The 26,688-nt window shown below is 42.5% G+C and overlaps 1 protein-coding gene across 4 annotated transcripts in view; it reads left to right on the forward strand.

Moving 5' to 3' along the window:
* The window catches only part of Ube4b (ubiquitination factor E4B), a 147,237-nt gene that overhangs the window by 73,377 nt on the left and 47,172 nt on the right, over nt 1-26,688 (forward strand). For all 4 annotated transcript variants that reach the window (XM_045149286.1, XM_004657660.2, XM_004657661.2 and 1 more), the window contains 10 exons: nt 789-889; nt 3,602-3,716; nt 9,206-9,289; nt 11,309-11,365; nt 11,892-12,008; nt 12,096-12,194; nt 13,509-13,622; nt 15,098-15,296; nt 17,682-17,820; nt 26,235-26,334. In XM_045149286.1, coding sequence (XP_045005221.1) covers nt 789-889; nt 3,602-3,716; nt 9,206-9,289; nt 11,309-11,365; nt 11,892-12,008; nt 12,096-12,194; nt 13,509-13,622; nt 15,098-15,296; nt 17,682-17,820; nt 26,235-26,334 — 1,125 coding nt within the window. The remainder of the gene's footprint in view (nt 1-788; nt 890-3,601; nt 3,717-9,205; nt 9,290-11,308; nt 11,366-11,891; nt 12,009-12,095; nt 12,195-13,508; nt 13,623-15,097; nt 15,297-17,681; nt 17,821-26,234; nt 26,335-26,688) is intronic.

Genomic DNA, 26,688 nt, shown 5'->3' on the forward strand with positions numbered 1-26,688 from the left:
TATTTATTTATTTATTTATTTATTTATTTATTTATTTATTTGAGAGCAACAGGCACAGAGAGAAAGACAGATAGAGGGAGAGAGAATGGGCGCGCCAGGGCTTCCAGCCGCTGCAAACGAACTCCAGACGCCTGCGCCCCCTTGTGCATCTGGCTAACATGGGACCTGGGGAACCGAGCCTCGAACTGGGGTCCTTAGGCTTCATAGGCAAGCGCTTAACCGCTAAGCCATCTCTCCAGCCCTAGCCCTGTTTTTGTTTGGTTTGGTTGTTTAAATTTTTTCGAGGTAGGATCTCATTGTAACCTAGGGTGATCTGGAACTCAATCTGTAGTCCTAGGCTGGCCTTGTTCTCACAGTGATCCTCCTAAGTGCTGAGATTAAAGGTGTGTGCCACCACATCTGGCTGTTACTCTCATCTTATGAATATTCTTGTACTTAACTTTAGAAAGAGCAATGAGAAACCAAGGGAGGTGACTCCTACTTCTAGTTAGGCCAGTCTGGGAGGTCTGGGCAGGTGGATTGCCATGGGTTATGTGGTCACCCTAGGTGGTACTGTGAAACCCTGTCTCAAAACATTCCCCCACCTTCCCCTGCCCCCAAAAAGGAAAGAAAATAGGCTTGTCCTCAAGGTTGTGCAGAGGTGGTACATGTGGGTGAAACACCTAGTTACATGTTGCCCACTATGAATAAAGAGGATTAAAGCATGCTATTTTCTGGTCATCACTTACCTGTTTTGAACAGAATAGTATTGTATGTTTTCGTTCCTGATTGTTTCCTTTCTTTTTCAGATGTGCAGCCAGCCAGCAGTCAGTCAGCTTCTGAGCAACATCCGCTCACAGTGCATATCCCATACTGCGTTAGTACTACAGGGTTCCCTAACACAGCCCAGGTATGGAAGACGCTTATGTTGCTCTGTGCTTGATGTTAGTGGGAGAGGGACCAAATCCCTCAATGGACACCAGTAATGCCAGTTTGCATTACTTTGGATGACTTGCTTTGTGACCTGTGCTATGAGAGGGTTTGTTTCAGTGCCTAGAGCTGCTTTCTCTTGAACACAGCAAAAATGAAAAGTTTTTCTTCATCATCTAAAGTAATACAAACACATTTTTTTCCCTTTTTTTGTTTTTGTTTTTTGGGGTAGGGTCTCACTAGCTCGTGCTGATCTGGAATTCACTCTGCATTCTCAGGGTGACCTCAAACTCATGGCGATCCTCCTACCTCTCTTTCTCCCAAGTGCTGGGATTAAAGGTGTGTACCACCATGCCCAGCTATGAACCCATTTTAAAAAAGAAAGTTATTACATGTCAAGAGTCTGTATACTTGCTGAAATAGGTTATTGTTGAAATATATGGAACCAAGGAAAAACAAACAAAAATAATTCAAGTCAAGTGCTTGAAACTGGTGGAGGTATTTGATAAAATGTGGGGATTATCACTTTCTGTGTGTAAACAACCAGTTTCTGTTACTTAGTATTAAAGGTTAGTGATAGAAGCCAGGCATGGTGGTGCATGCTTTTAATCCCAGCACTCTGGAGGCAGAGGTAGGAAGATTGCCGTGAGTTCGAGGTTACCCTGAGAGTACAAATAAATTCTAGGTCAACTTGTGCTGGAGTGAGACCCTACCTCAAAAAACAAAAAAAAAAAAAAAAAAAAGAGTAGCCATGTAAGGTGGTCCATCCCTGTAAATCTAGCACTTGGACGGTAGAGGCAGGAGGATGGCCACTAATTTGAAATCAACCTGGGCTACCTATTGAGATTTTGACTGAAACAAAAAGAAAGTGGTACAATGAAGTTTGGGAATCAACCAAAGTGGTACAATTTGCATGATTTGGAAAACTCCATAAAGACAGCAAGTTTAACAAAAGCTTACATAAAAAGGAAAAATGACACAGTTACATTTATTTATTCCAGGTGTTATTTTCTGTGTTATAGCCATAGGTTTTTGTTTTTTGTTTTTTTTTTTTTTTTTTTTTGAGGTAGGGTCTCACTCTTGCCCAGGCTGACCTGGAACTTACTTTGTAGTCTCAGGGTGGCCTCGAACTCACGGCAATCCTCCTACCTCAGCCTCCCAAGTGCTGGGATTAAAGGCGTGCGCCACCATGCCCGGCACAGCCATAGGTTTTTGAGTCTTCTCAAAATGAAGGGAAATTAAAGCTTGGGTATGGTAGTATATGCTAATAAGGGCTTAGAAAATTGCTATTTTTTTTTTTCCTCAATGTAAAGGAGGCAAAATGGTTAAAGAAACCAGGACTGGGGAGATGGCACAGTGGTTAGAAGCCCTTTCTTGTGAAATTTACCATCCTGGGTTCAATTTTTAAGGCACCCACATAAAGGCAGACACAAAAAGTGGTATATGCACCTGGCATTCATTTGCAGAGGCAAGAGACCCTGGCGTACCACACATGCATGTGCATGCAATTAAATGAAATTTTAAAATGGAAACATAAAGTGCTTTTTTTTTTCTCTGGTCTTTTTCTTTCTTTCTTTTTTTTTTTTTTTAAGACAGGGTCTCATGTAACCCAGGCTGGCTGCACTGAGGATAACCTTGACCCTCTGATCCTCCTGTCTCTACTTCCTGAGTGCAAGGATTATAAGCAAACACCACCAGGCTTTGTTTTCTATAATGCTGAGGATAGAAACCAGGACCTTGTACCTGCTACGCAAGCACTCTTCCAACTGAGATGCCTCTCCAACCCATATTTATCAATTTTTTTTCATTTTTCCCCACAGTGCTGGAGATCAAATGCTCTGTATATGCTAGGCAGATCTCTTTCATTGAGCCATATCTTGAGCCCTTAATGCTTCATTTTCTGTATTGTTTTATCTTTTCAAGGTAGGTTCTAACTGTAGCCCAGGCTGACCTGGAACCTACAGCGATCCTCCCACCTCTCTGTCTCCCCAGTGCTGGGATTAAAGGTATGTGATATCACACCCAGCTATTATTTATATATATTTACTGAATGCTTCCTTTTTTAAAAAATCGGTTATATAGGGCTGGAGAGATGGCTTAGCGGTTAAGCGCTTGCCTGTGAAGCCTAAGGACCCCGGTTCGAGGCTCGGTTCCCCAGGTCCCACGTTAGCCAGATGCACAAGGGGGCGCACGCGTCTGGAGTTCGTTTGCAGTGGCTGGAAGCCCTGGCGCGCCCATTCTCTCTCTCTCCCTCTATCTGTCTTTCTCTCTGTGTCTGTCGCTGTCAAATAAATAAATTAAAAAAAAAATTAAAAAAAAAAATCGGTTATATAGCCGGGTGTGGTGGTGCATGCCTTTAATCCCAGCACTTGGGAGGTAAAGGTGGGAGGATTGCTGTGAGTTGGAGGGCGCCCTGAGACTATGTAGTGAATTCCATGTAAGCCTGAGCTAGAGTGAGACCCTACCTCTAAAAACAAACAAAAATTCTGTTATCTTTGTTATCTATAGTATATCAATTACAAGACCAAGATATGATTACCAGTTATTATGAAGGTTATTATTTGCCTAAAAAGGCTGTACAGAACATTTGGGAGATTTCAAGGTTGCCTTCCCATTGTTCGGGGTTGCTGCTTTAGTCCTGAGAAAACATGCAGTGAATTCTTCACAGTCCTTGGTTTTCATGGGTTCACAGGTCCATGCAGCAGCCATCCTTCCTTGTGCCGTACATGCTGTGCAGGAATCTCCCGTATGGCTTCATTCAAGAATTGGTGAGGACCACTCACCAGGATGAAGAAGTGTTCAAGCAGGTATATTCTGGCCTGTTTTCTTCTGTTGTCTTAAATATACTATACATTGCAGATGTCTTCCTGTATTTCAGCATGTGTTATTGCCTGGAAGGAGACCTGTCTCTGGCTTTATGTGGATACTGGGTCATCAGGCTTTGCAAGCAAGCACCTTTAACCACTGAACCATCTCTCCACCCATGATGTTGGATTTTTTATAAAAAGTCCTCAAAAAAGGGCTGGAGGGGCTGGAAAGATGGCTTAGTGGTTAAGGCATTTGCCTAAGAAGCCAAAGGACCCAAGTTCAGTACCCCAGGACCCATGTAAACCAGATGCACAAAGGGCACATGCATCTGGAGTTCATTTGCAGGGGCTAGAGGCCCTGGCATGCCCATTCTCTCCCTCCCTCCCCTTCTTTCTCTCATCTCTCTTCCCCATTCCTCATTCTCCTTGCAAATAAATAAATAAATTTTTTTTTTTAAAAAAAGGGGTCCTTGAAAAATGACACAGTAGTGGAGGTGCTTGCCTGCAAAGCCTAAGGACCCAGGTTCAGTTCCCCAGTATCCACATAAAGCCAGAGGCATAAAGTGGCTCATGCATCTGGAGTTCATTTGCAGCCGCTGGAGGACCTGTCGCACCCATTCTGCCCTCTCCTCTCTTCTCTTCTCTTCTCTTCTCTTCTCTTCTCTTCTCTTCTCTTCTCTTCTCTTCTCTTCTCTTCTCTTTCTCTCTCTCTCTCTGCTTGCAAATAAATAAAAATTTGAAAAAAAAATGTTTAAAAGGCCATTTATTTTTTTATTTATTTACTTTTTTAAATTGACAACTCCCATGGTAATTCCGTTCTCCCCCACTTTCCCCTTTGAAATTCCACTCTCCATTATATCCCCTCCCCCGCCTCAGTCTCTCTTTTATTTTGATGTCATGATCTTCCTATTATGATGATCTTGTGTAGGTAGTGTCAAGCACTGTGAGGTCATAGATATCCAGGCCATTTTGTGTCTGGAGGAGCATGTTACAAGGAGTGTGACCCTTCCTTTGGCTTTTACAATCTTTCTGCCACCTCTTCTGCAATGGACCCTGGGCCTAAAAGGCCATTTCTGTAATTGATATGATACTTTTATTTTTTTGGTTTTTTGAGCAAGGGTTTTACTCTAGCCCAGGCTGACCTGGAATTTACTAAGTTGTCTTAGACTGCCCTTGAACTCATGGTGGTCCTCCTACCTCTGCCTCTCTAGTGCTGGGGATTAAAGGCGTGTGCCATCATACCTGGCTAGGTACTTTTTGTTCTATTTCATAACTATTTATTTTAAGACCTTTGAATTCTTGGACATTGTGTTTTCAAAATATTTGAAAAAAAAAATTCAGGGGCAGGGCATGGTAGCGCACACCTTTAATCCCAGCTCTTGGGAGGCAGAGGTTAAGAGGATTGCTATGAGTTTGAAGCCACCCTGAGAGTACATAGTGAATTCCAGGTCAGCTTGGACTAGAGTGAAACCCTACCTTTAAAAAGAAAAGAAAAGAAAAGTAAAGAAAGAATTCAGGACTCAAGAAAAAAATTACAGTTCAGGGGCTGGAGAGATGTCTTAGCAGGTAAGGTGCTTTCCTCGAAGCCTAAGGGCCCATGTTTGACTTCCCAGGTAAGCCAGACACACAAGGTGATAGTGCAGTGGCTGGAGGCTTTGGTGCACCTTCCCCCACACACACACACACACATAAAAGCAATTCCAGTTCAGAGCTGGGTATGGTGGTGGAAGTCTTTAATCCCAGCACTCAGGAAGCTGAGGTAGGAGGTAGTAAGTTCAAGGTCACCACTACATAGAGCATTCCAGGTCAGCGTGGGCTAGAGTGAGACCCTACCTCAAAAAAACAAAAAAGGGTTGGAGATAGCTCAGCGGTTAAAGTGCTTGACTACAAAGCCTAAGGACCCAGGTTTGATTCCCCAGAACCCACATAAGCCAGATGCACATGGTGGTACATGCACCTGGAGTTTGTTTCTAGTGGGTTGAATCCCTGGTATGTCCATATTTTCCCCACACGCTTTCCAAATAAATTTTAAGAAAAAAAGTTCCACCCTGCCGACAGGCTTTCATGTGGGGTCCAGTGCAGAGAGCCCTTTCTCTGGGGGAAACAGGGTGTGGCCGGAAAGGAGGCCACCCTCTCGCCCGTCACACAACGTGTGGAACCTGGAATTCACTATTTAGTCTCAGGGTTGCCTTGAACTCACAGAGATCCTCTTACCTCTGTCTCCTGAATGCTGGGATTAAAGGTGTGCACCACCACTACACCAGGCTCAGAGGAGTTTTGAATCAGGTCGGTAGTCAGCTGAAAGGGGTATTTATTCTATTTTATTCATAAACTTATACAGAAGTTATGAAATGAACTTTTAGGTTTTTTGTTTATTTTGTCACTGAAGTAAAGCATAGAAGGTGATGACATTTGATCCATACACAATATTGTGCAAATAGCACAGATGTTTTAGTCAGGGTATTCTGACGTGTTTTTAGGCACACCGGTTTGAACACTCAGTTGTCTTTTCTTATGTTACCATGAATTTTATCTTCAGAGAAATGATGAGGAAATAGAACTGTTGAACTGAAAAATGACATTTTATCTTTTTATTTTTTTAATTTCTTGAAATTTTTTTTTTAATCAACTTCCATGATTGTAAACACTATCCCATGGTAATTCCCTCCCTCCCCCGACTTTCCCTTTGAAACTCTACTCTCCATCATATCCCATCCCCTCTCAGTCTCTCTTTTATTTTGGTGTCATGATCTTTTCTTCCTATTATGATGGTCTTGTGTAGGTAGTGTCAGACACTGCAAAGTCATGGATATACAGGCCATTTTGTGTCTGGGGAGAGCATGTTGTAAGGAGTCCTACCCTTCCTTTGGCTTTTACATTTTTTCCACCACCTCTTCCAAAATGGACCCTGAGCCTTGGAAGGTGTGATAGAGATACTAGAGTGCTGAGCACTCCTATCACTTCTTCCCAGCATCATGGTGCCTTCTGAGTCATCCCAAGGTCATTCCCATCTGAAAAGAGAAGGTTCTCTAACCCAAAGTGAGAGAAGCATTAATACATGGCTATGAACATTAGGAGAAATGCTTACTGGGCATGTAGCCAGACACCAGCAGACATTACGCCTCTAGGGTTCATGACTATCCCTGTTGTAGGTTTTCAGTATCAGGGATGTATTCCCACCCATGGAGTGGGCCTCCAGTCCAATTAGAAGGCGGTTGGTTTCCCCCTTAACAGACGTGATATAAGGCTTGCAGTGTCCACTGTTGAGTATCTTCACTGGTGATTTCTCTCTCCCATTGAGCTGCATGCAGAATGGCTTCTTCTAGCTTTCTGTCAGCTGGTCTTCATGGAGGAGGTTATCAGCTCAGTTCCAGCAGGATTTCTCAGTGGTCTTACAGCCCAAGTATGTGGAGTCTTCAGCAATAGGGTCTTACCATCTATTCCTGATGGGAAACCAAGGACCTCGGCACATTTTATCTTTTCATCTAACCAGTGTGGCCAACATTAATTCCTGATTCTTTGAATTTCCATCACCTTTTATTGTTTGAGAGATTTAACAAACACATAGCAACTAGAATTAAGGGTTGGAAATAGGTAGCTGTAACATTTTATTTCAATCAGCACTTAAAGACATTTATTTGAAAAGAAGAGAATCCGGCTGGCAAGGTGGCTACATGGGAAAAGGCGCTTGCTTGAAAATAAGAGAATAGCCCAGCGTGGTGGCGCACGCCTTTAATCCCAGCACTCGGGAGGCAGAGGTAGGAGAATCGCTGTGAGTTCGATGTCACCTTGAGACTACATAATGAATTCCAGGAGAGCCTGAGCTAGAGTGAAACCCTACCTCAAAAAACAAAACAAAACAACAACAACAACAAAATGTATAGGTCACATATACACAACAGTGTTTGAAAAATTTTACACTTAGTCATATTTTTCCCATTTTTTCTAAAGTAAGCCTTTAATTGCACAGGAGGATAACTCTCCTAGAAAGAGTAAAATTTAGAGCATGCCTAAAAATATGTAGAGCTTTATTTTGGGTGACCAATCATGAAATTCATTCTTTGGACTCTGGAGCCTATATTTGTCTTTCCTGTTTGGTCTCAGTTTTGGCATTCCCCACCCCTATGCTGAGTGTCGCATCTCCATTTTAGCTGGCTTATGAGAGCCCATTACTTCTACCCTGATTGTTCAAGCTGCGAAAACTAGAGTGATCTCCAGAGCTGCTTTGATCCTTCAGACACACGTAATGTAGGTCCCCTTTATGGTGCTATGTTCCTTTGTATGCTGGAGCTTCTTAGTCTCATGAGATGACATTTGTAGGCTAAGGAATCTCAGGTTTTATGGTGTTTCATAGTACACTCCCTTTACAACGTGGTTCAGATTGTCAGCTGCTGTGTACATTTTCCACTTGATGCTATCAATCCTGGAATCCCTCCCACTCCCAGAGCATGTGCCATGAGTACTTGGTGAAATTTAAAGATGAGCTGCACTGAGTAAGTTTCATATTGTGGCATGCCAGCAGTCTTCACAATAAACTTGTCCAAGTAAGTTTTAGAGTTTTACGCCTCCATGCTGGTTGACAGTATTGTTATACTGTGTATGAAGGTGTTTTTACTAAGTTCTCTTATTCAATTTGAGCATTTTTCAGCCACCTTTTTTGCGGTTAAGTTTAATGGAACAGAGAAAAGCTTCTTTAAACATGTTGAGGAATTGAGGAAAAAACAATGTTTAGGGCTGGAGAGATGGCTTAGCGGTTAAGCGCTTGCCTGTGAAGCCTAAGGACCCCGGTTCGAGGCTCGATTCCCTAGGACCCACGTTAGCCAGATGCACAAGGGGGTGCACACGTCTAGAGTTTGTTTGCAGTGGCTGGAGGCCCTGGTGTGCCCCTTCTTTCTCTCTCTCCCTCTCTCTCTGTTACTCTCAAATAAATAAATAAAAATGTGCATAAAAATTTTAAAACATAAGAAAATAAAAAATTTTAAAAAACAATGTTTAGTCCAATTTCCTTACAGATTCTGGGTGCCTGTTGAATGGGGCCTTAGCTGGTGAGATGTGCAGAATGTAGCCTGAGAGAACCAAGACCCTTGTGGAGTCTTTCAGTAGCTCCACATGTGCTGAATTTCTGGAAGACCTGCCAGGGGTTGGGGTCTGTCACACATCTTCAGGAAAAAATGAGCTGCACATGTGAAAAGATCAGCACCCAGGCCCAATTTTAGACTGCTTTTTTTCTTTTTTTTCCCTGAGATAAGGTCTCAGTCTAGTCCAGGCTGAGCTGGAATTCACTATGTAGTTTCAGGCTGGCCTTGAACGCACAGCGATGCTCTCACACATGTGTTACGACACCTGGCTAGACTTCTTTATATACAGAAAAAGCTGTCTTTGGGAAAGAGTGGTAAAGTCTGGACATTACACACAGCACCATACTTGACATGGTTCCATTCTTAAGTTTTCTTAAACCTAACATTTGTGGTCTTTTATTTTTCTTACAGATCTTTATCCCCATTTTACAAGGCCTGGCTCTTGCTGCCAAAGAGTGCTCCCTGGATAGTGACTACTTCAAGTACCCCCTCATGGTAAACCCTGTTCTTCTTTAACCTGCAACAAATGCCTAAGATCCTAGATCACAAAAAAACTAAAATATGAATAAAAAGCAAAACATAATGTCTTTGAACATGTTTATGCCCTGGCTCTTTCCATTATGCACATTGTCCATGTTCCTAACAAGACAGTCCTTACGCAACTGTCTGTGCCAGACAGAACGGGAAGTGGGGTAATCTGGTTGTTTGAGTTCAGTCATGAGATGCTTTAATTAATGCTGATTATCACTGTTATATAAATATTCCTTCTACATTGGCTGGCTTTTAGGTTGTGGTATGAATTAGTTTAGTGTTTCAGTGAGGAGCTTGTAGTGACAGATATCAACAAAATGTCCTTGGTGAAAAAACAAAAGCGCCCTTTGTGGCAGACAGTACTTTCATGTGGAGCCACTGTTAGTGGTGCTTGTGCAGTAATGAGGGTGCTGGGTGAGGGAGTGCAACAGTGAAAGGCAGGAAGGAGAAGACTTCTGCTGCCAAATCAGGAGTAGTTGGGATTATTCTCTAGATTACGGGACCTTATTTTGTATATGCTGAAACTATCTGAGGATCTTTACCAAATGCTGACACTGCTCAGCATGGCAGAACACACCTGTAATCCCAGTACTCAGTCAGGGGGCTGAGGCAGAAGGATTGGAAGTTCCAGGCCAAACTGGGCAACATAGCCAGATCTTGTCTCAAAAAAAAAAAAAAACAAAACAAAACTAGGGCTGGAGATATGGCTTAGTGGTTAAGGTGTTTGCCTGCAAAGCCAAAGGACCCCAGTTCAATTTCCCAGGACCAGTGTAAGCCAAATATACAAGGTGGCGCATACATCTGGAATTCGTTTGCAGTGGCTGGAGGCCCTGGTGCACCCATTCTCTCTCTCTCAAATTAAAAAAAAAAAATAACTATAATATAGCTGTGCTGTGGTGAGGCACACCATTAGTCTCAGCCCTTGGAAGACTTAGATAGGTGGATCGCTATGAGTTCAAGTCTAGCCTGGGGGCTGCAGAGTGAGTTCCAGTTCAGCCTGGGCTAGAATAAGACCCTGTTTTGGAGAAGAGGGGTATCAGTAATAACAGTAACTATTAATAATACTAAAAGATGTTGCCATCTGGCTCTCAGCCCTAGGCACTGGCTAAACCATCTCTCCAGCCCAGCACTGGATTTTTTAAGGCTTCCCTGTGATCTTAATGTCATCCAATTATATAGCAATGAGAATTTCCACTTCTTTTTAAAAAATATTTTATTTATTCTAGAGAAAGAGACATAGAAATGGAAAGAGAATGGGCGGGCCAGAGCCTCTAGCCACTGCAAATGAACTCCAGATGTATGTGCCACCTTGTGCATCTGGCTTTATATGGGTACTGGGGAAGCAAACCCAGTGCCTTAACCACTGAACAGCCAGAAATACGACTTCTTAATAGGGTCTCAGGTTGCATAAGTGCCTAAGTGCCCCTTTCTAAAGCTTCCTTGGCTGTCTAAGCCACAGAGAAATTTCATGCTTACAATATAAGAGCTCCAACACTGCTCCCATCGTTCTCACACTTGCAGATAACACTTTCTTGCAACCACATCATAGTTTGAAGTGCATCCTGTCTCGAATACCTTCTTATATCGTAAGCATGGTTGTATTTAGCACTGGCAAGATTAGCCACTAATATATATGAAACAGCTGTTGACATGGAAAGATATAAAAACTGAAACTGATTTATTTTTCTTACAAATATATACTTTGTGTGCATGTACAATTTATACCTGGAAGCTGTTTTCAAAATACCAGAGGGAGTTTCTTTCCTAGAATAAAGTGTTATTTCTAGGTTTGCTTTATATTTCTGTTTCAAGTTTCTTATTTTTTGACTGTGTATCTATTTATTAAGTAGAAAAAGTGGTAAGGCTGATGACATTTTAGGGGGAGTGTACACATATTTGGAGAGGCAAGGCTGTCCCTTCTGTTATAGGTGGCAGCACTGGAGATGTGATACGTGTCAGTGATCCATTCTGCTCTCTTTCTAGGCATTAGGTGAGCTTTGTGAAACTAAGTTTGGGAAGACACACCCCGTGTGCAATTTGGTAAGTTGGTGCCTACCTATGATTATATGCTATCATGAATGTGTCACAACACAGAAGTCATTTTTTAAGTAATATCTGGTAATAGGTCTCTTTTGAAAGACATCTGGACCTAGATGGAAACTGCTTGTGGGGGACTTTCAGCTGTTAAAATACTGTTCTCTGTAGTAATTCCTGAAGGGAAGTGTTTTACTTTGATAACTTTCCAGAGGAGCAGTATTGTACAACTAGAGTATCAAGTGCTGTGGTAAAGTACACTCGTCCTTTGGGTAGCATCAGAATGGTTATTTTGAACTACACCTGACAGTATCTTGAACTATAAGAATTTGGAATGTTTTGTTAAGATGTTGATGAGCTGGAGGCTCCCTCTGACTAAGGTGACAAAGTAACAATGGGACTCTGGCCTATTTGTGCTTTATTTTTGGGGATGTTCATGGCAGCACCGTGCTGGGGACCAAACCTTCCTGCAGGGCCTCGCCCTCACTGGCTGCCTCAGCTGCTTCACCAGTCTCTTCCATGTTGTGCCTAGGTTGCTTCTTTGCCCTTGTGGTTGCCGAAGTCCTTAAGCCCTGGCTCTGGGAGGGAACTGCAGAGACTCTCCTACCTGGGGCCCTTCTTTAGCTTCTCTGTCTTTGCAGAAGATGACGTGAGTACAGTTGCCATTTGTGCTGCTCTTTGTGCCCTTCTCTGGTGCCCACTGCATGTTGATTGAGTGTTTTCCTTTCCTTTCCAGGCAAAAGTAGTTGAGAAATATTTCTCAGGGCCTGCCATTACCCTAGAGAACACCCGTGTGGTTAGCCAATCACTACAGCATTACTTGGAGCTGGGAAGGGTAGGTATTTGGAAAAGGACTGATAAATGAACCTCATTAGGAAATACATTTATAGGTAGGCTAATAAAAGTTAATTAGGGGGCTGTAGGAATGGCTTAGTGGTTAAGGCATTTGTCTACAAAGCCAAAGGACCCAGGTTCGATTCCCCAGGACCCACGTTGGTCAGATGCACAAGGGGGCACACACATCTGCAGTTCGTTTGCAGTAGCTGGAGGCCCTGGCGCACCCATTCTCTCTCTCTCCGCCCACCCCTTTCTCTATCAAATAAATAAATAAAGTTAATTAGCCATTTTTAAAAATATTTTTTGTTCGTTTTTATTTATTTATTTGAGAGCGACAGAGAGAAAGAGGTAGACAGAGAGAAAGAGAGAGAGAGAATGGGCATGCCAGTGCCTCCAGCCACTGGAAATGAATTCCAGATGCGTGTGCCCTCTTGTGCATCTGGCTAACGTGGGTCCTGGGGAATCGAGCCTCGAACCGGGATCCATAGGCTTCACAGGCAAGTGCTTAACCGCTAAGCCATCTCTCCAGCCCTAATTAGACATTTTTTAAACAAAGAAAATGCGCTGTCCATCACTCATCACTGTCTGTGAGTTTTTGTTAATGTCATTTGGCAGTGCTGGCATACAGCCCAGCACCTCATGCATGCTGGTCAACTGGGATCCCAGTGAGCTACATCCTCAGGCCCCTCATGTCTTGAATAATAACTGCAACCATGCTGTGCCGCCTCAAAGTACCACTGGCAGCTAAGTCCATGTTTGGTGTCCATGTTCTCACTCCACCTTGCCTGTAGCCATTGAAATTAGAAGGATGATAACAGCTATTAGTTTGCTATACCACTGGTCCTAATACAATATGTAGATTAGTATGTCTTCCTTCCACCAGCAAACCCCCCCCCCCCGTAGGATTTCACTCTAGTCCAGGCTGACCTGGAATTCACTGTGGAGTCTCAGGGTGGCCTCAAACTCACAGTGATCTTCCTACCTCTGCCTCTTGAGTGGTAAATTAAAGGTGCGCACTACCACACCCAGCTGTCTTCCCTTCTGATTAGTAAAAGCAGAGAATTTCCAGGCTTGGTAATCTTGGTCGTTTTGTTCATGGAAAGGATGTGAGGAAGCTGTTTTGTTAAAGCCTCCTTCAGTCTCCATGCTGCTGTTCTGCTACTTGGCATGGTTGTCTGCAACGCTTCTGGTACGCCTTCTGTAGTCAGGCTCCCTGAAAGGAGGGAATGTGGGAGAGGAGTGGGAAGTAGGCCAGCTATTGTTGAAGCCAAAAAATGAAATTAATTTTTTTTCTTCTTTTTTAAAAACTCAGCAAGAGCTTTTCAAGACTCTGCATAGTGTTTTGTTGAACGGTGAAACCCGCGAGGCTGCTCTTGGTTACATGGCAGCCGTCGTCAATGCCAATATGAAGAAAGCGCAGATGCAGGTGGGATACCTGAAACAGCTTCCAGCTCTCATTTATTCTAGCAAGAACTGACTCTGCACCTTCCAGACTGTTCTGGGAAGTCAGGGAGAAAGCATTGAACTAGACAAGCAAGCCTCCTGCTTGTGGGAAGCCTGTGTCTCTCAGCTCAGTGCTTAGACAAATAAATACAGAATTGCAGATAATGATGTAATCCATGAAGAAAGTATGAAGCCCTTCAGAGTAACTGTAGTGTGTCAGAAGGAAGGTTCAGAAGTACTTTTTGATCAGGTAGCAGGGACGGTCTCTCTGAGGAGGTGGTATTTTATTAAATCCTTGACTGACGAGAAGGAGCTAGCTGTTTGCAAGACCCATATAAGAGCCTTCTATGTGCATATGAAGTCCCATAGACCAGCTCTGGTGCAAGCCCAAAACACAGGCCTTTGTGGCTTAGGAAGAGTGAGTAAGAAAGAGAAGAGCACTCATGAGGTTGAGGCTGGGTAGGCTCTTCCATGTGAAGACTGTAGTGTAATCCACTGGAGGGTGTCAGCAAGGAAACCAAAGAAGCAGCCGCAGGAGCCACGTACAAGGTAGTCACAGGTACTATAGTCTTGTTAAGAAAGGCTGGGGCTTGGCTTGAGTGGAGAAATCAGAAGGGCAGAGTCTTTCTAGATTATTCATAAATAATATCTACTTGTATTCAGAAGCAGGAAAAAAAGTAGGAAAGCACAGACCTGGTGGTTTTTGGTTGTGAATCTACCATTAGTCAGGTAATTACTTCTCTGTGCCTCAGTTTTTCACTGGCTAAATGGGGATAACAACAGTATCTGCAGATTTATTATATGTAAAGCTGTTAGAAAAGAGCCTACCTAGTACATCGTGGTCCCTCAGCTATTATTACCTGACATCTTAAGATTATTGTTCATGCAGGACTGTGTTAGTGGTATAGGTGTGTAAACTATCACATGGTAAAAAAATAAAGGTAGTTCTGAAGTTTTGGAGGCGAGTAAAGAAGGGAAAGGAAGCAATATTTATTATGCTTTTTCTTATTTATTTACTTCTTTTTTTGAGACAGGTTCTCCCTATAGTCCATGCTCACCTGGAATACTCTCTGTTCTAGGCTGGCCTCAAATTAAAGGTGATCCTTCTATGTCAGCCTCCTTAGTGCTGGGTTTAAAGGCATGAGCCACCATACCTGGCTAATTTTACTAATTTTGAAGTTTGGGGAAAGTCTCTTTAATCCTCTGACCTTCAAGTTCATGTCTATACAATGTGAGGTGGAGCACAGCGACCACAGGGGTTATTTGTATATGGTAAAGCATGAATAAGATGCTGTACTGTGGATGGTAGGACATGCTAACAAATTGACAGTGGTGACCATATACATCCTCTCATTGACTTTGAGATAGTCATGTTTGTATGTTCACCTGCTTTTATAGAAAGTTGTGTCGACATTTTTATTCAAATCATAATTTTAAATGCTTTATTATACTTCACAGACAGATGATAGATTGGTATCTACAGATGGATTTATGCTGAATTTCCTCTGGGTACTACAGCAGCTAAGTACAAAAATCAAGTTAGAAACAGTTGATCCCACATATCTATTTCACCCAAAATGTCGCATTACTCTTCCCAATGATGAGACACGAGTGAATGCAACGATGGAGGATGTTGGTGAATGGCTGTCTGAACTATGTGAGTAAGCTCTTTGTTTTTTCCCCCTTTTTTCTTCAAGATAGGGTCTTGCTCTAGCCCAGGCTGAGCTGGAATTCAGTCTCAAGATGGCCTTGAACTCCCAGCATTTCTCCTACCTAGGCCTACTGAGTGCTGGGATTAAAGGCATGTGCCACCATACCCAGTTGAGTAAGCTGTTTTTATTTGCATGAACTTGTGAGCTAGAAATATATAGACTGGACAGAGGGCTTAGCCTTTTAAGACAGGTGCTTGCAAAGCCTGACTGTCCAGGCTTGATTCTTCAGTACCCATGTGAGTCCAGATGCACAAAGTGGCATGTATACCTGGAGTTCTTTTTTTTGGCCATAGGTACAGTATGTCCTGTGTCCTTGTCTCTGTCTCCATCCCAAATAAATAAATAAATACTTTCCTTTACAAAGCAACTAATACAGTAAAAAAATTCTTAAGCTGGATGAGGTGGTTCACATCTTTGGTTCCAGCATTTTGTAGACTGAGTCGGAGTTCAGCCTGAAGCTACACAGTGAGTTCCAGGTCAGCCTAGGTGAGAACAGGACCCTGGGGCGGGGGGTAAAACTAAAAGAACCTTAGTTATTATAGGGTTGTTTATTTGTTTGTTTATTTATTTATTTATTCACATGTGGGGGGTTGAACAAGTGCTCTTGCTGCTACAAATGAACACCAGGCACATAAGCCACTTTTTGCATCTGGTTTTATGTGAGTGGCTAGGGAATTCAATCCAGACTGGCAAGTTTTGCAAACAAATACTTTTTTGGTTTTTCAAGGTAGGGTCTTGCTGTAGCCCAGGCTGACCTGGAAGTCACTCTGTAGTCTCAGGGTGGCCTTGAGCTCATGGCAATCCTCCTACCTCTACCTTCCAAGTGCTGGGATTAAAGGCATAAGCCACCACACCTGGATTTGGCATTTTGTTTTTAATATAAAATTATTCATGAGGCCGGACATGGCTGTGCATGCCTTTAATCCCAGCATTTGGGAGGTAGAGGTGGGAGGATTGCCAGGAGTTCAAGGCCAGCCTGGAACTAACAGAGTGAGTTCCAGATTGTCCTGGGCTGGAATGAGACCCTGACTTGAAAAAAATCAAACAGAAAAATCCATGGAATACAATGGATCCATGCTTAAGTGACAGTAGAAGCATCATGATCAGATGTATACCTCCCAGGAAAATAATTAAAATACTAGTAATTAAGTGTCCAAGCCTTGGGACACTTGCTTGTAGCCCAAGCACTAGGGATACTGGGGCAGCAACATCTGTGTCTCACATTATGTTAGCCAGGCTGGACTGAAGCTTCTAGACTCAAGCAGACCTCTTGCCTCAGTCTTCCAAGCTGGGACTGCAGGACCGCTACGCCTAGCTAAATAAACGTACTTGCATAAGAAAAATAACTTCTGGCTGGAGAGATGGATTGGCAATACAAAGCCTTCCTGCAAAGGCTAAGGACCCAAGTTCAATTCCCCAATATCCATGTAAAGCCAGGTGCGCAAGAGTGACACATATGTCTGGAGTTTGTTTGCAGTTGCTAGAGGTTCTAGCATGCCCATATTTTCTCTGTCTCTCTCTCTTTCTCTAACTCTTTCAATATTTATTTCAAATAAGTAAATGATTTTCAAAAAAGAAAAAATAACTTCTAATGTTCTTTCTCACAGTAGAACCATTGGTCAGCAACATTTAATTTATATTTCAAAGTAGCTGGATTTTGGATGTTTCCAGTACAAAGAAATGATAAATATTTGAGGTGATTAATGTCAGTCACCCTGATTAGATCACAGTACTTTGTACCATGTATATTGAAGTGTTTTGCTGTACTTTATAAGTATGTACAGTTGTGTGTCAATTAAAACCAAATAAAAGCATATGTAGTAGTACTATCCTCAGTAATTCTACTTTTCAGAGCATTTGTTAGAGGTGAAGAACAAGGGTAATTTTTGTTCATAATTCTTCTTAGCAATACTGTTATTTAAAAACATTTTTTATTTATTAAAGATAGAGAATGAAAGAAAGGCAAACAGAGAGAATGGGCACACCAGGGCCTCTAGCCAGTGCAAATAACTCTAGACACATGCACCATCTTGTGCACCTGGCTTATGTGGGACCTAGGGAATCAAACCTGGGTCCATAGGTTTCATAGGCAAATGGCTTAACAAGTAAGTCATCTCTCCAGCCCTAATACTGTTAGCGCATGCATCTGGAGTTCATTTGCACTGGCTAGAGGCCCTGGTGTATCCATTCTTTGTCTCTCTACCTGTTTCTGTCTCTCTCAAGTAAAAAAATAAAAATAAAATATTTTTAAAATACATAAAATAAATATTAAGTATATAAACAAGACTTGTAACTTACTTTACTTGGGAAATCATGTTATTTTTTTCTAGATGGAGATCAGCCCCCATTTTCTGAGCCAAAATTCCCTACGGAATGCTTCTTTCTCACGCTACATGCGCACCATCTCTCTATTCTGCCTAGTTGCCGTCGCTACATACGCAGACTCCGGGCCATCCGGGAGCTCAATAGGTATGTGCCATGATACCATGTCCTGAGATTGCACTTCCGTGTGACCAGTAGGTTTGGCTGTGTGGTATGTATGTTACTGTCTACTGCCCATTTCTTCTACCATATCCCATGTTTCTCAGTCTTCTAGAAGTCTGAACTTCTTGTGTTCCTCTCTATGCGATTACTACCAAATTCCCTTTTTCTGCTGGACCTGATATTACAGGAGGCATTTTCTAGGGTCACATACCTTTATACATACCCTTCCTGCCTTGGGCTATAAACACTAACCCTGTTTTCCTATGATAATCAAGATAGGCATGCAGATCTCCTTTTGGCTTGTTGCCTGTGGTCTAAGGAGTTCTGATGATGTTTGTAGAGCAGCCTCAGTTTCTAACCCATCTGCATCATTGTTTCCTTTTTTCTTCATTAAAAATTTTAAAACTTTATTGGTTGAATGAAACTAATGAGGTATGGAAAACACATCAACATTATTTAATAAAAATATTTTGATGAAGTTCTGCCTAATCTATTAAAATTTTTTTTATTTAAATATTTTTTTGTTCATTTTAAAAAAAATTTTTATTTATTTATTTGAGAGCGACAGACACAGAGAGAAAGACAGATGGAGAGAGAGAGAGAATGGGCGTGCCAGGGCTTCCAGCCTCTGCAAACGAACTCCAGACGCGTGCGCCCCCTTGTGCATCTAGCTAACGTCGTACCTGGGGAACCGAGCCTCGAACCAGGGTCCTTAGGCTTCACAGGCAAGCGCTTAACTGCTAAGCCATCTTTCCAGCCCTTTTTGTTCATTTTTATTTACTTATTTGAGAGTGACAGAGACAGAGGGAGAGAGAGACAGATAGAGAGAGAATGGGTGCGCCAGGGCTTCCAGCCTCTGCAAACGAACTCCAGACGCATGTGCCCCCTTGTGCATCTGGCTAACGTGGGTCCTGGGGAATCAAGCCTTGAACCGGGGTCCTTAGGCTTCACAGGCAAGCGCTTAACTGCTAAGCCATCTCTCCAGCCCTAATCTATTCAAAAATTTTAAAAATATTTTTTAAGCCAGGTGTGGTGGCACACGCCTTTAATCCCAGCACTCAGGAGGCAGAGATAGGAGGATCGTGGTGAGTTCGAGGCCGCCCTGAGAATACAGAGTGAATTCCAGGTCAGCCTGGACTAGAGTGAAACCCTACCTCAAAAAAACAAAAACAAACAAACAAACAAACAAAATATTTTTTTTCTTTTTCTTTTTCATTTATTTGAGAGAAAAATAGGCAGAGAGAGAGAGACTGGACACACCAGGGCCTTCAGCCTCTGCAAACAATCTCCAGATGCATGTGCCACCTTGTGCATCTTGCTTAGGTGGGTTCTGGGGTATCTAACCTGGGTCCTTTGGCTTTGCAGGCAAGCACCTTAACTGCTAAGCCATCTCTCTAGCCCCTGTTGTGTTTCTTTTTTTGTTAATTTTTTTGTTTTATTTTTATTTATTTATTTATTTGAAAGTGACAGAGAAAGAGGGAGAAAGAGAGAGAGAATGGGTGCACCAGGCCTCCAGCCACTGCAAACGAACTCCAGACCTGTGCACCCCCTTGTGTATCTGGCTAATGTGGGTCCTGGGGAACTGAGTCTTGAACCGAGGTCCTTAGGCTTCACAGGCAAGCGCTTAACTGCTAAGCCATCGTGTTTCTTAATCCAAGCATTTCTGTTGATGAGCCTGCATCTCCAAACACTTGTAGAGTGTGAGTTGGAATAGGCCTTTTTTTTTTTTAATAGGCTATTTAAAATAATAGGGAAAAAGCTGGGTGTGGTAGTGCACACCTTTAATCCCAGGCAGAGGTAGGAGGATCGCTGTGAGTTGGAGGCCACCCTGAGACTGCATAGTAACAGGTCAGCCTACCCTGGAGTGAGACCTTACCTCAAAACACCAAAATAATAATAATCATCATAATAAAATAATAGGAAAAAACAAACACTTCCACTTTTTGGTCTAGTTGTGCTGTGAAAGAAGCTGTCATATCTGTATTTTCTTAAATTCATTTACTCTGTGTAAATATTTGAAATTTCTTCTATACATAATCATGCTGTTTCTAAAGATAATAGTTCTTTTTTACTTTTCTGTCTTTTATGCCACAGACCACTGGCTATAAATTCTAATTGGGTGCTTTTTGGTTGATTGAGGCAGGGTCTCACTCTATCCCAGGCTGACTTGGAATTCACTATGTAGTCGCAGGGTGATCCTCTTACTTCTGCCTTCTGAGTTCTGAAACTACAGGCATGTGCCATCATATCTGGTTTAATTCAGAGTTGATTAGAAGCAGTAGTTCCCCTTTATCCTCAGGGGATAGGTTCTGAGACACCCCCCGCCCATGGATGCCTAACACTGGTACTGCCAAATCCTGTATATGTCATATAATTTCTTATAAGTACATGCCTGTGGGGATAAGGAGGTGGCTCAGTGGATGAAGTGGCACACAAACATGAAACACCTCTGAGTTCAGATCCTCAGAATCCATGCCAGCCATTCCTTGCATGCCTTTAGTGAGAGCTGGAAGGCACAGACAGGAGAGTCTGCCCGAAGCTCATGAGCCCGCTACGGAGACACCATGCCTCAAAACTGTGGGGAAGGTATGCTCACAAAAACTGTTCTCTGACTTCAAAAGTGCACTGTGGCGGGCTAGAGAGATGGCTTAGTGGTTAAGCGCTTGCCTGTGAAGCCTAAGGACCCCGGTTCGAGGCTCGGTTCCCCAGGTCCCACATTAGCCAGATGCACAAGGGGGCGCACGCATCTGGAGTTCGTTTGCAGAGGCTGGAAGCCCTGGCGCGCCCATTCTCTCTCTCTCCCTCTATCTGTCTTTCTCTCTGTGTCTGTCATAAATAAATAAATAATAAAAAAATTCTTAGAATATGAAAGACATGCTTTATTAAAAAAAAGTGCACTGTGGCATGTATGCCTACACACACACACACGCGTGCGCGCGCGAACATGCACACATTATTCACACACTAAAAAAACTACCTAGGGGGCTGGAGAGATGGCTTAGTGGTTAAGGCACTGGCCTGTGAAGCCTAAAGACCCTTGTTCAACTTTCCAGATTCCACATAAGCCAGATGCACAAGGTGGTGCATGCATCTGGAGTTTGATTGAGGTAGCTGGAGGCCCTGGAGTGTCAATTCTCCCCTCCCCCCATTTAAAAAAAAATACCTATGATGAAGTTTAATTGATAAACCTGGAACTCACTCTGTCATCCATGCTGACCTCAAACTCAGGGCACCCCTCATTTGCCACCATGCCAAACTGCCTTTTTTTTTTTCCCCCAAGTTTGGGTCTTGCTCCAGCCCAGGGTGACCTGTGTAGTCTCAGGGTAGCCTCCAACTCATGGTGATCCTCCTCCTCTGCCTCCCAAGTGCTAGGATTAGAGGCATGCACCACCATACCCAGATGTCTGTTCTTAGTGTGGTTAAATTGTTGCCATTGGTTTCATCTGACATTACACTAACTTTTCATTCATAGACTAGACTCAGCTTGGTATGTATTTGTATTGTTGTATGTATGATGTTGTGTGTGTGTGTATTCACATGTGTGAATATGTACACATGTGTGGCACAGTGGAAGTCAGGGGATAAATTGGGGTATTGATCCTTGCTTTCCACCTTGTTTGAAATAGGGCCTCTCAATCTTGTTACCAACTGTGTTGACCAGAAATTCTGTTTCTGCCTTCTTTCCTGCTGTAGGTACATTGGGATTACAGATGGTTACCATAGTGTCTGGCTTTTTATGTGGGTCTGGGGATCCAAACTCTGGTACCCATGCTTGCTTGGCAAGTGCTTCATCTGCTGAGTCATTTCCCTAGGCCTGCCAGCTTTTACTGTTTTTGTTTGTTTGTTTGGGGAGATAGGGTCTCACTCTAGCCCAGGCTGACCTGTAACTCATTCTGTAGTCTCAGGCTGGCCTTGAACTCACATCAGTCTTCCTACCTTGGCCTACCAAGTGCTGGGATTAAAGGCTTGCACCACCACACCTGGTTTACTGTTTTTGTTGTTGTTGTTGTTGGGTTTTTTTTTTTAGCATCTTCTAGTATAGTTGCTGATTTTTATCTACTTACTTATTTGTGGGGGCTGCAGATAAAGAATGGGCACTCCAGGGCCTCTAGCCACTGCAAACAAACTCCAGATGCATGTGTCACCTTGTGCATGTGGCTTTCTTAGGTTCTGGGGAACTGAACCTAGGTCCTTAGGCTTCACAGACAAGTGCTTTTACCACTAAGTCCACATTCCAGCCCCTATTTGTTGATATTTTGCTTATGATTTTTGAGTCAGATCAAAAGAAAGATTGGTGTATACTTTTTAGTTCTTGTTAAATGTTTTCCAAACTTGGGTACTAAAATTTTTTATGCTTGTCTCAGAAGGAATTGGGATGTTCTCTTTTAAAATACTCTGTGTTTTGTTGTTGTTGACTCGCTCTAGCCCAGGCTGACCTGTAATTCACTATGTATTGCTGGTGTAACCTTTCTTATTTAATTGAAAACATTTTCTAGTTTTTACTTTTTGACTTCTTGGCATTTTAAGAGTGTTTGTTCAGACTCCAGATTCTTTGGAAGTATTCTATGTTTATCTCTGAGGATTCAGCCCAGTGGCTTGTGTCTTTTGAAGCTCGTGGAGATGGTATTCCTAATGTAAACAGTCCTCAGAGCCCTGCTTCTTCCATGCGTATTGCAGTGTTCTTTGTGTCCTATAAGCCGCATTTGTCCATCCTTTTTCAAGTTTCCTTACCCAGGCTAATTTTATTAGCTTATACTATCAGCCACTGCAAACAAATTCCAGACCCATGTGCCACCTTGTGCATCTAGCTTATGTGGGTCCTGAGGAGTTGAACCTGGGACCTTTAGCTTTGCAGGCAAGTGCCTTAATTGCTAAGCCATCTCTCCAGGCCTCCTTTAAGATTTTTTTTTTTTTTTCTTTTTTCAGGTAGGGTCTCACTATAACTCAGGCTGACCTGGAAATCACTCTGTAGTCTCAGGGTGGCCTCAAACTCATGGCAGTCCTCCTACCTCTGCCTCCCAAGTGCTGGGATTAAAGGCATGTGCCACCACGCCCAGCTCCTTTAGGTTTTTAATTGTTACCTTTAAGTTATATTAAGGAATACCTTGCAATTAAGCTAAGTTACTGTCAACTCCACATTTTACTAAGCTAGTTGGGTCCACAGTTAGAACACCTGCCACTCAGGATAATGTTGGATCCAGAATCTCTGGTGGGTTCAGTAATGACAGTAGTTGTAGCCCTTCATAGAAGTGTTAGCATTTTTCTCTCTTGATGATCAAGCAGTCTTAGAATACATTCCCACATTTCTAGCAAAACATATGGTAGGTTGAATAATAACATCTCATGGATGTTCACATCCTAGAACTAACCTGTGAATGTGGTGTTACCTTACATGGTAAAGCAACTCGCAGGTGCAATTAAGGATCCTGAAAAGGGAGGATTATCTCGGGTCATCTGGGTGGGCCTAGTGTTATCACAAAGGTCTTTGGAAGGAGAGCTAAGAGTGAAGTGAGAGAAGGTATTGTGATGCCAGAGGAGGTATCAGACTAACTTAGGAAGAGGTCAGAGTGATTTGGAATCACAAACTAAAGGTGTGTATGGCCTTGGAACAGGAATAATCAAGGAAATGTACTCTTTCCCTACAGCTTGCAAAAGGACCGGTCTCTGCTGACCTTTAGGCTTCTTGCTTCCAGAATGCTAAGAAAATAATTGTGGTGTTTCTTATGGGACCTACTCTGGTATAAAACTAATAGAACAGATCTTGCCATATTTTTCCCCTTCAAACATCTGCTTCTCCTGCATGTTATTTTGTAATTTCTTCTCAGGGCTGCCCTTGATCTAGTTGTGGTTCTGGAGGCGATGAAGGGTGATGGGGTAGAATCCAAGGGCAATCGGCCTTATCCTACAAGGCAATTTCCTCAGGTGAGGTCTTTATAGGAGCTGCCTCTGCCAGCAAGCTGGCTAAAGGGGTTTAGAAGTCTACATATGTGGAATTATCAAATTCTCCCAAACTATTCCATTTGAACCCTTGAGGTCCAGCCTTTGTCCTGGCTTTCAGATAGGCTACCCAAGAAGGTTATAAACTTAACCTGTGTGATGCTTTGGTAATTTGGGCCAGACTAATTCCTAGAAACTTTCTGGTTCTCTGAGTTTAAGACCTTGTCTTTTTTCTTTCTGTGCACTCCTCCACTGTGACACTGAACTTTGGGCTACCAACATTCCCTAAATATTAACAGGGTGTTCACAACCCCCAAGCCAGCCTAAAGAACTGACCCCAGAGGATCATTTTTCTTGAGAGCTATTAATCAGTTCCCTCAAATGGTGCCCATAACCACTAGATAATTATCTTTGCTTCCATTGCCTGTCCCTGCAAATTACCCCCCCAACAGTGACTTAACATAACATATATCTTCAAGTTTTATAACTCAGAAGTTCTAAAATTAGGGTTTCATCCCTTTTGCAGACTCAATGGGAAGAATGTTTCCATGCCTTTTCTAGCTTCTAGAAGCCTGCTATCTTGCCTCAATAGTTAAATCTCATGTTCAAAGCCAGCAGCAGCATCTTCAAATCTCCTCTCTCTCTGACCTCCCCTCACTCTTATTCTGTCTTTCTCTTAGGAGGACCTTTGTGGTGATGTTGGTTCACCCACGTAATCCAGGATAGCTTTCCCATATCACAGTTTAAGCCCTACATCTGCAAAGTCCCTTTTGACCTGTATTGCCACATACGACAGGTTTGTTCCATCCAGGTGTTGAGATGCGACATCTTTAAAGGGCCATTATTCTGAAACACAATTCATGTTTCACTTGTAGTCCAAAGAGACCAGTATTTTTCTGTGATGAGCAGAAAGAGGATTGCCACAGATGCTTTTTGCTTTTGGGAATCATCTCCTGGTCTATGTCTTGAAGAATGCTGGCAGCCTAGGAGCCTGGGAAATGCAGTATAGATACTGCTATACAGTGTCATGAGGAAATAGTGGGATCATGGCGAGTGAGCCAGTTCTTAAAATAAGCAACATCAGGTGATGAGGGAAGACTGTTCCTCCACAGCAGGTGGTATTTGAGCAGGGAGAAGGCACGCGCTACAAGAGAGATTGAAGAGCATTCCAGCGGGGACAGCAGCTGCAAGAAAAGAAAGCAGTGTTGTTAGCAAAGGAGTCTTTTGGCAGTTGGTAGGCAGAGCTACTAAAATAAGCTCTTTTTAAAAATTTATTTATTTATTTGCAAGTATAGAGACAGAATAAAAATGAGAATGGGTGCACTAGAGCCTCTTGCTTCTGCAAACAGACTCCAGATACATGCACCACTTTGTGCATCTGGCTTTACATGGGTACCGGGGAATCAAACTCAGGTCATTAGGCATTGCAGGTAAGCACCTTAACTGCTGAGCCATCTCGTTAACCCTCTTTTTTTTTTTTTTGAAACCTCAAAACAATATATTTTCTTTCAAAGATTATTATATTTCCTCAAATCCAAAGTGCATCTTTATTTTAGGAGCTAATCAGAAGGAAAAAATAATGCCAATTAAATCATATGCATAGGGCTGGAGAGATGGCTTAGCTGTTAAGGTGCTTGCCTGCAAAGCCAAAGGACTGAGGTCCAATTCCCTACAACCCATGTAAGCCAGATGCACAAGGTGGCACATGCATCTGGAGTTTGTTTGCAGCAGCTGACAGCCCTGGTGTGCCTCTTTTCTCTCTTTTTCTCTCCCTCTGCCTCTTTTTCTCTCTTTTGAATAAATTTAAAAATTTGGAAAAAATCGTATGCAAAGAAAGGTGTGGTCTGCTTTTAAAAATAGTTAAAATTCGGAAAGAATGTAAAAGCCAAAGGAAGGACAGGACTCCATACAACATGCTCCCTCCAGACACAAAATGGCCTGGATATACATGGCCTCACAGTGCCTGAAACTACCTTCATAAGACCATCATAAGAGGAGGAAAAGAAAGCCGGGCGTGGTGGCGCATGCCTTTAATCCCAGCACTCGGGAGGCAGAGGTAGGAGGATCACCGTGAGTTCAAGGCCACCCTGAGACTACAGAGTTAATTCTGGGTCAGCCTGGACCAGAGTGAGACCCTACCTCGAAAAACCAAAAAAAAAAAAAAGAGGAGGAAAAGATCAAGACATCAAAAGTAAAAGAGAGACTGATTGAGATGGGGAGTGGGTATGATGGAGAGTGGAGTTTCAGAGGGGTAAGTGGGGGGAAGGATGGTATTAACCATGGGTTATTTTTTATAATAATGGAACTTGTTAACTAAAAAAAAAGATTAATAAATTTTAAAAAATGGAATCATTAAAAAAATGTAGTTAAAATTAGGCCTGGGGGTCAGTGACATTGTCATAATGAATAAAGCAAATCTAGGTGTTTTCTTTCATTTGATTGTGTAATGTATTTGATTTCAGAACGGTGGAAGATTTGAAAAATAATGAAAGTCAGTGGAAAGATTCCCCACTGGCAACTAGACACCGCGAGATGCTGAAACGCTGTAAAACTCAACTAAAGGTTTGTATAGTTAATTGGGGTAATTATGGACTAGCCTCATAATAGTAATTGTCCTGCTAAAATTTGTTCTTTGAGCGAGCAGTTTAGTGTCCTTACTTTTTTATTCATTGTTATTTTTCCTCAACTTAAAATAAGACATTTTAAAACTCATGTGTTTATATTTGTATATAGTTATTTAAATCTCACCACCGACTGTGCATATACTGATTCAGTGATAGCTGTCTTAGTTGGTCTTCTCATCCTCACTTTAACCTTGCCACCTTTTCCCTACACTGCACAAGATCCTCTCCACCTGCTTCATCTGGCCCCGCCTCACTGCGCATTTGGCCACACATTTTCATATCTGTGGTAGTA

Source organism: Jaculus jaculus, chromosome 5 (assembly GCF_020740685.1).
Source record: "Jaculus jaculus isolate mJacJac1 chromosome 5, mJacJac1.mat.Y.cur, whole genome shotgun sequence".
Classification (NCBI taxonomy): domain Eukaryota; kingdom Metazoa; phylum Chordata; class Mammalia; order Rodentia; family Dipodidae; genus Jaculus; species Jaculus jaculus.